Source organism: Antrostomus carolinensis, unplaced genomic scaffold, assembly GCF_000700745.2.
Source record: "Antrostomus carolinensis isolate BGI_N321 unplaced genomic scaffold, ASM70074v2 scaffold47062, whole genome shotgun sequence".
In the NCBI taxonomy this organism is placed as follows: domain Eukaryota; kingdom Metazoa; phylum Chordata; class Aves; order Caprimulgiformes; family Caprimulgidae; genus Antrostomus; species Antrostomus carolinensis.
Window position 1 is genome coordinate 1 of NW_010301066.1, and position 9,111 is coordinate 9,111.

At 43.8% G+C, this 9,111-nt stretch overlaps 1 protein-coding gene across 1 annotated transcript in view; it reads left to right on the forward strand.

Moving 5' to 3' along the window:
* The first annotated feature begins 87 nt into the window (after positions 1–87).
* Positions 88–9,111, forward strand: part of CCDC40 (coiled-coil domain 40 molecular ruler complex subunit) — an 11,730-nt gene continuing 2,706 nt past the window's right edge. The window contains 15 exon segments of the mRNA XM_029083848.1: positions 88–186; positions 888–1,008; positions 1,768–1,919; positions 2,450–2,533; positions 2,631–2,850; positions 3,685–3,842; positions 4,689–4,811; positions 5,195–5,316; positions 6,057–6,300; positions 6,396–6,578; positions 6,769–7,014; positions 7,778–7,991; positions 8,505–8,517; positions 8,519–8,663; positions 8,783–8,874. Coding sequence (XP_028939681.1) covers positions 88–186; positions 888–1,008; positions 1,768–1,919; positions 2,450–2,533; positions 2,631–2,850; positions 3,685–3,842; positions 4,689–4,811; positions 5,195–5,316; positions 6,057–6,300; positions 6,396–6,578; positions 6,769–7,014; positions 7,778–7,991; positions 8,505–8,517; positions 8,519–8,663; positions 8,783–8,874 — 2,216 coding nt within the window.

The following is a 9,111-nucleotide window of genomic DNA, read 5'->3' on the forward strand; positions in this document are numbered from 1 at the left end:
GGCGGCGGGAGCGGGGCCGGTGCTCACTCTCCCCCCCCGGTGGGACGCTCCGGTTGCAGGCCCAGCCCCAGCACCAGTCCCCGCACCATGGAGGAGGCCGCCGGTACCGCAGCAGAGGGATCTGGGGTGGAAGGCGGATCCGAGGAGCGGGATGTCGTCAGGGTGCCGTCTCGTCTGGCCGTGGAGGTGATTCCCTGTGAGCCGCGACCGGGCAGCTGTTCCCGTGAGCCACTCGCCGTGGAAGCGACTGCAATAGGGAGCAGTAACACAAGCCAGTTGTATCGCAGTCTTGCCCTGCCTGTTAACAAAGATCCACTAGAGACTGAATTTAGTTACTGCCCTGGGTGTCAGCAGCGCCTTGAAATATGCTTCTCTCTCAGTTCTTAGACAGAACGTTCCTGCTGTAGACACTTTAAAAAGGAGTTATCCACATTTCACATTTTCACATGCTCAGGCTCTTTTTTTGAGGTTTGTTGATGATAAGTTTTTTTCTTCCATTGGTTCTGCACAGTATTTGAATTTCACAAATGATGATATGGAATAAAACTGTGTCTCTTTAAAGAGAAAGGGAATAATTTGGCTACATGTAGTGCAAGCTGGAAGACTTGCCTTAATAAATCCCTTTGGACATTTTTTTTTAAATAGATGAGAATTAGAAACACATGTGACATTAAAAGTGGAGTGTCAAATTTTTGTCGAGGTCTTTACTCTCTTAGTGCTAGCTGGGTGACCGTTTCTGCAGTCAGATTAATTAGATTAAGCTTCTAAATTAAACTTCCAGGCCCTATGACAAAAAGCAGTTGCTACAATGCTGTGGCATTTACACTGAACAAAGTGCACAGCTCGTTATAACGCTGCTGTCCTTCCTCTTGCCTGTTGTGCACCAGGGAATAGAGGCAGAGAACGGGAACGACAATGAAGAGGAAGAGTCTGTTTCTCTGGAGGACCAGGAAGAAGCATCTCCCTCAGCAGAAGGAGGAATCCATGGAGCTCCAGAACTGTTCGCTGGTGCTGCAGAAGTGAGCTGCTATAATAATTATATATAATCTTATTCACAGAATGTGTGACCTGTATTTGTAACTTCAAATTCTCCTGGGGCAGTTTTGTTGCTGGAAACACAAAAAACAATCTGAATTGGAACAGAAAGAAGCTAATTGGTCAGGCACAAAGTGTACACAAACTCAGACAATACTGGAGAGGTTCCTCTGTGGTGCTGTGTATGCGTAAAGTTCTTTTGTCAGCAGTGACACAGCCACTGTGTCTGTGTGCTGGTTTTACAGCAAGGCCCTCTTGTCAGTTCTTTGTCTGCATTGTTTGTGTCTCATGATGACAAAAAGCAGGAGATTTTTAGGGGCAAATAGAGTTTGATTGAAAAGCTGTTGCAGGTGACGGATTTTATGTTTCAGGAAAAACCTCCTGAGACTTTATTGGATAAAGTGGAGTTAGACATTTGCCCTCCTGAATTGGGTGACATGGAGCAGCCAAGAACAGACAGAGGAAGCCCTTCCCTTCCTTCAGGAGCTCCTCTGCAGGCACCTGCCTTGTCAGGGGAGTTGAAGAGCCGCACAGAGTCAGGTATCATTCAGTTCCTCATTAACAGTACAACACTTGATACCATCTGTCAAGCACAGTTTCTAGTTTTCTCCCATTCTGATCATCATTAATCCAACTGGAGGCACAATACTATGAAACCAACCCTTCTGCTTGTCTTTTTTTGATGGGGGTGGGGTCCAGGTAACATTGGAGAACCCATTTCTCTCTATTCAGAGTCTGAGCAATTTGGTCAGCTTGCTAGTGAGCATGGTGACCAAGGATGGGAAATGGAAAGCCAGCAGCAGGGAGCTGAGGAGAATGAAATCAGCAGAAGAAATGAAGAAACTGTGGAAGAAACAGGACCGGTTGTCTTGGATCCAGAACATGTGAGAAGTCCTCAAATCTTGTCATTCTTCTTTGCAGACTTGCTGTTTTTACCTGTGTAAAATGTGCGAGGTTAAACTGTAAGCAGTGGCTTAGCTTTATGCTAAAACTATATTTAAAAATTGCTTTTGCAAAAATAATAACTCCTGGATGTGTTGACTCTCTCAATATTAACCCCAAAGTTGAAGGTTCAGAAGTGAGTAACATAGTGGGGTAAATCTGATACTCCTCAGTACTCCTGAAAGAGAAGTGCTTGCAACAAGAGTGAGTGGGTGGGATCTCAGATGTAGCTCTTCTGATATGTTTCTGACTTTTAAATGTTCTCAGTCGCCACTTTGTGATGTCAGCACACACCTGCTGTGTAACTCTGCTCACTCATTACAGTGCGTGCAGCTAAAATAAGAATGCAAGTGTCTATTTCAGAAAATAGACTGAATTTTATTTTATTTAATAGGGGGAGTAGCAGTAAGGTTTCTTCATAATTTGTTTACACAAGTATGTTAAAGTTTATCAACATCATACTTCTTTACAGCCTCTGATGAGAAGATTCCAGGCTGCCCTGAAGAATTACCTTACTAAGCAAATGGAAAAAGTGAACTTGGAGCTTCGGGAACTGGTATCTGGCATTCATTCTTCCTTTGCCTTCCCACAGCGCTGTGCACCCACCCTGCGCAAGCTGAAGTGAGACAGCTGGTTTCCTCTTGTGTTTGCAGAGGACAGCAATGAAGAAGGGCAACGCACAGAGAGAAGAGCTTGGGGTGATTCTTTACGGGGCACAGCAGCAGCTGGCCCGTCTGCAGATGGACCTGGAGAAGAGCCAGGAGCGCCGTTCTCAGGCGGCCACAGCGCGTCAGCAGCTGGAAGAGGAACTGGAGGGGCTCAGGCTCACTCACAAGAAAATGTGTCAGAACACAGATGATGATCGCAAGAAAGGTGAGCGAGGCAGTCCTTGTAAGATTTCCCAGTTCTAGTACTCTGTGGAGAAATTAATTTGAATATGTCAAGCATTTGATTGAAAAATACAGCAGAATTCATCAGGAGTAAAGCACTCATTGAAAAGTTTCACAGATATTCCTGGTTGCCATATAACTTCTGTTGTCTCTAAGACCATGTTGCTACGTTGTACTTCTAAGAAGAACTTTAGGACTAAAACATAAACTGTTCCTGGCAGGTGGGCTGTTCTGTGACTTAGCAGGAGGAACATTCCCATCGCTCTCATGTCTGCCTGTGTCTCTGTAAGGGTGTGATGAGGTTGCAAAGGTTGCAGGTCATTAGGGGCGTCCAAGAGTATGACAGCACCATCCATGTGGCAGTCCATTCCAGCCAAAGAAATGGACTTTACTTGTTCTTTTTGTGGGGCAGGATAAGAAACAGTAGAACAATTTCAGTGGCAAGGATAGCTAAGCATCAATATAAATTGGCTACGAAGTTTTTGCAGGTTATTGAAAAAATTAGAGAAGCATTCAACAGACTGAGAAAGAGACAGTTCTGTTTTGGGGCAGAGGAGGGGATTCACAGCCTCCTGTGGCCCCTCCTTTGAATTCCTGGGATTCTGTGTGCTGGGGATCGAGGAATCACTTACCAAGATTTTTAGCTTTGCTTGTGGAGCCACACTCCAAAGCTGATGTAAATTCTCATTTCAGGGAGGGCTGGTTTCGCTGGTATGGGTGTAGGTTTTGCTTTGGGTGCTTCTATATTTTTATGGCTGTTTAAAGTGTGTCCTACAAGCATACTTCTCTATAAATCTTTTTCCTCCTGCCTCCCCAGTTTCTGCAATGCAGACCCAGGTTGAAAACCTGGCCTTACATCTCTTCTACATGCAGAATATGGACGAGGATATGCGTCATAATATTTTACTAATGAAGCAGTCGACAAAGAAGGCTGAGGCAGAGAAGGTCCAGGCTGAGGTGGAAAAGAAAAAACAGGTACCAAATAAAACTGCTTTAAAATAAATATAAATAAATACAGATGACAGCGGTGAGTCTTGGAGGACGTGCTACCTTGTCAGAAGGGAGGCTGTAGTGACTGAACCATGGAAGATGTGTGGGGATATTTTTCCCAAATAATAAATAAAAACCCACAAATAACCTCAGAGGCTTTTCTAAAAATGAGAAGAATCCTCACCACCAGAATAATGACATGTCATGCCTGAAGGTTTTTGACAAGCCTTATAATAGTAAATCAGTCTTTCCTCAAGAAAAGGAGGTGTGGGGACAGAAAGATATTTAGTAAAGAAGTGTCATATGTTCAAGTCTCAATTATTTTGAGTCACAATGAGTTTCACAATGAAAAGTGAACTTTGAAAAAGGAAGGGAGGCAGTTGGTGTTGTGGAGCTCCCTCTGCTGCCTTCTGCTTGCAGCAGGACACAGGCTGATTATGATTAATACAGAACTGCAGTTGAAATCAAATAGATTCAGATGTCTTTTAACAAAAGATTTTAAAACATAAATGATTAAGATTCCCAGCTGCTGGAGAGGTGGCACAATATAGTCCATGCTGACAGGAATGAAAGCTGCTTCAAAGCTCAAGTATCAATTTCCTACTGCAAATGGAAAAAGAAAAAAACCAGCAAAGGTCTAATTCTGCTGAAGGTTGTCACTGCTGCATTCAGGAGTCATTTGTATGTGAATGGAAGAGTTTCAGTAGGAATCAAATCTAATCCAGCTGCCAATTTAATCCCCTTTCTAGCCTGTGTTATTCTTGTAGAATTTAGTTGATTGAGACTGAGATTATGTTACTCATCCTGAATTGTTTGGCTCTGGCTCTTTAGGATCTTCTAGTAGACCAATTAACAAGAAAAGCCTATGAACTACAAGAGCAGATTGCTCTGTTTGAAGCTCAGTTTGTGGCCCAGGCGGAGGACACAAAAGTGACTCGGCAAGCAGTAAATGAGGTAGGAAGGTGCTTTTTTAGCTTCTGGTTGATATTTCCCTCTGGAAGGACTGACCACTTTGGCTCATGCTCACATGGTGTGTACAATCCAGGCCAGAATTGCATGGGTCTTTCCTGTTTGGAGGAATGAAGACTTCTTTTTTTTTTCCCCTTCCTTTGTCCTTAAGAATTGCCTGTGAATCACTTCCTCCCCCACCTTCTCAGCATTTTTTTTCTTGCAGACCTATGCTCTGTGGTCCAGTGTGATGATAAGCCAGACATATTAGTTGGAGCTGTTCCTGCCCAGCATATTATGAACAGAAGAAAAAATATTGCTTTGTAACATGAATTTTGTTTTTCCACCCAGTGTAGATTCATCCTGTCTACCAATTCTCTCTTGCTTAGGCTTGTATGGAGGTACAGGCCATTAACGTGGAGAAAAAGCGATTGCTGAACCAATGGAATAGGAGCTTGGCTGGATTGAAGCAAAGAGATGAGGCCTATATTGCCACACAAGAGCTGCTGAGGTATGGAATGTGCAAACAGTCCCAGGAGAGACCTCACATAATTGGGACAGGAGGGATTCTAAAAGGGGCAATATGTCTTCTGGCAAGTTTGTTACTGTACCTGCAGGACATGTCAGGCAGAACAAGTTTGCTGCTCTAAAGCACATAGTAAGGTTAAAGGATACGAAGTACAGTTCTTTGTTACTATTTTCTTTATCCAAAACACAGCTCTCTCTCAAAATGTGTGGGTTTTTAAGGCTGTTTAGAGTTTCTTCTGTTCATATTTTATTCCTTTAAAACAGTTCCTTCACTTTTGCAACATCTCTCAAGCCAAAGAGCTAGACAGCAAGAAGGATTTATCTATCGCTTTCAGTTAGGATTTGTGATGCCTTTAGAAATCTTAAGGAAGACCTTCCTGTTGCTGCCAGAGGAAGTGTTTATTTGGTCTGGAGCCTTAAAGCTTGGCTGATGCTCTGAGAACAAACAATCTGCTTTTATATGGTGGCATCCTGGTAAGAAAGGTGGGGTGGGAACAGGACTGAAAGAAGGAATTAATTTTCCTACATACATTTCCTTTTAAATCTTAATGTCTCCATCCACCTTCTGATGACTCTGCACTGTCACAGCAGACCAGCCTTTATAAAGATCTTCCTTCTTGATCCCTTGTTGCTGCGATAGCATATCTGAAAAGAGCAATTTGTAGATGACTGACCAGCACACAAATCAATCCCTGTGGTGATTTTTCATCTTTGCCTCCCCAGCAAGTACAAACATGACCTCAAGTCCCTAGAAATGGACATCCATGGCTGTAGGAAGTCTATCAGGAAGGAGGAGGAGAAGAATGAGTTGCTTGTCAGCACCCTGAACCGTTCACAGAATGATGCCAACATGACAAAGAAACTGATTGCCCAGTGCCTTTCGAGGCAGGAGGCCTTGAGGGTTGAATCTAGCACCTACGCTCGCGTTCTCCATGAGACAGAGCAGGCCTTCAACAGGACTAAGATGGTTAGAAGAAGAATCCTTTTGAATTGGACATGGGTATTTAATCCCCTTCCCCAAACAGTTGTAGTGATCCTGTCTCTGTCTTCCCTACTTTTTAGGATCAAGCTGCTCGTCTGAATGAGTTGCTGTCCATCAGTAAGGATATCGAGAAAGGGACTGATGCCAAAGAGCAGATGGAGAATGAAATCATGGCAAAGCTTCAGGACCAGATGATGTCCAGCAAAGCTGCAAAGCAATTCTCACAGCTGGCTGCAAAACTTCGCAGGAAAAAAACAGATCTGGTATGGTATCTCTTCCGTTCGGGAGGGCAGGGGAAGGAAACAGCCCAGAGCAGTGTTTCTCAAGTGTGTTTTGTCAGTGTCTTCTTTCTGGTTTTCAAGTCTGTAATTGAAGCTCTGATGACTGGGTGTTACAAATCAATGAGTTGCTGTTGGTGACAGTAATTTGTTTTCTGTCTGTTGATATTCCTAGGAGCTGCATTTTTCCAAGGTTGAGAATGATATCACCCAGGTTATTCTGAATGCAACTCATACCAACTGCAGGCTGACAGTTCTCCAAAAAACACTTTGTGAGCTGGACAAGGAAATAAAAAACGTCCATGATCGGATCAGCTACAGTGAAAGTGAGATTGCAAAGCGCAATGTCCTGATTGACAACAAGCATGAGGTCATCACCCAGTACAACAAGAGGCTGGAGATGATTCTTTCTCAGCAGGGGGTATGTACATTTACATTTCACTCCCAAACTTGATTTTATTCTTTGTGGTGACTGCAGATGCCCTTGATAAATGTAACTGCATAAATGCTGGATAGCTAAAACTTTCAGGCATCAGTATTGTGATTTAAAAGCTGCAGTAGTTAATGCCAGTGTTTACATTTGTCACACCATTTTTAGTGCATGCAAAGAGGAGCTGGCTTTAGGCAATTGTGAAATAAGGGTGTGCCTAGCACAGATTTCTGCAGGGAGTTGTCTACAGCTGATGAAAATGTTGCATGACATTAATACTCTGGGAGTAAATAGGATCTCATTATAAAATCTGCAAAGACTGATGAGAGGAGAATGGAACAGGCAGAGTGACTTAAGTCACTTGATGGTTGGCCCCATTCAGATGATACTCAGATCTGTCCCCAACGCCGTGAGCTGTCAGACCTCTGTGGACACCAGTGAACAGATGAACACTGTGACATACTCCACAAACTTTTGAATGTCTGGACGTACCTGTTGTAAGAGCTTAGGTGGCCTCTCGCCACAGGGTCTGAGAACCTTTCGGGCTTCTGTTGCATTTATCCCTGTGAGGTCTGGAATTATCCCGTTCAACTCACAGGAAAGGGATGCAGAAAGTAAGTAACTAACAAAATAACAGTATAGTTGGAGTATTCAGTAGGCATCTCAGCAGCTGGACTGGCATTCTGCAGTGATGCTATAAACAAGTGCTCCAGCAGCTTCTGCCTGATTTATCCCAGACCTTGACCTCATACAGGGGCAAGAATTGGGACCATTGGAAATTGAGATAAACGGGCTGACCAAGGAGATAGAAGAATGGAATTCTGAGGTGATGACACTGCAAAAGTACTGGCTCAATCTGCAGAAAGAGCTGGTCAAGTTAACACACCAACGGGAGGAACAAGTTGCCTCCTTGGATATGTTAAAGAAACAGATCACAATAATGCAGCAGAGGAAAGTGCGCACCGAGAGTAAGTCACTCCCTAACTCTCTTAAAATGTTCATCCATGAAAGGAGGAAAAAGGGAGCGAAGGCTGATGGATGGGTAATGCCAGACCTTCACCAAAGCCCTCAGTGCTCCTGTGAGCAATACTGCAAACAGCCCCTATATACGTGGGGGCTGAGAGCCAGGCACCTTCTGCTGTCTGGCATGTTTTTATTTCCTATAACGATCGATCCTGCTGTCTTAACTGACACAGTTGAACCCTAAGTGACCATGTCCTGTGTTACACTTGTTAAATGAGGTTTGCAAGTAATTGGTAAGTAAATGTCCCACCAATGATAGCACTTTCCTTGGCCAAAACCAACTCTCATCCACAGTACTCTCCTTCAAAACCTTACTTGATTTTTGGGCTTATGGAAGAAGGTTTTGGCCGGGTGTGTGGGTTGTCTGGTTGTCTGGTCTAATAGCAGTTTGTCACACTTTGCCTGTGTTCACCCCAGCACTCCTGGGAATTTTAAGACTTTCTTCTGTTCACCTATAGATGAAATTCAGCAAGCAGAAGGACATTGAACGTCACATGAAGAACATGTCAAATGACTTGATAAAGTTGAATGTGTTGATCAACAAGAACAACAGCAGCTTTGAGGAGCTGCAATACGGCAACATGATCACAGAGAACGAGTTTGTACGCTCTCTCAAGGTACAGAGGCTTGACATCTCACTTCCAGGTCTCAACCTCCCATGCAGATCACAGGCAAACAGTGATCCTGTAAATATTTGTCTCACAATGTTGTATTGTTTTATGCTTCCCAAATGTAGGCAGCAGAAAAAGAATCACTTGAGATGCAGGAGAAACACAGTCAACTAACTGAGGAGAAGACAAGACTCCTAAACAGCCTGCTGGAAGCAGAGTAGGTACCAGAGAGATTCTTGCTTTGTGCCACAGTCTTTGAACTTCTGTATATGTGTCCACATTACCTTTCTTCTCCAGTCATCAAACTGAGCCAGTGCCAGCAGATGTGCTTCTGTCCTTGGAGAAGATGAAGGGGAGTTTAATGCATTTTTGAAATGCAGAAACTGAGAGGTGCTTTAGCCATCTCTGGAACCAGCATGAGCTGGGGGGATGTTGGCTTTCATGATTCCAGCAG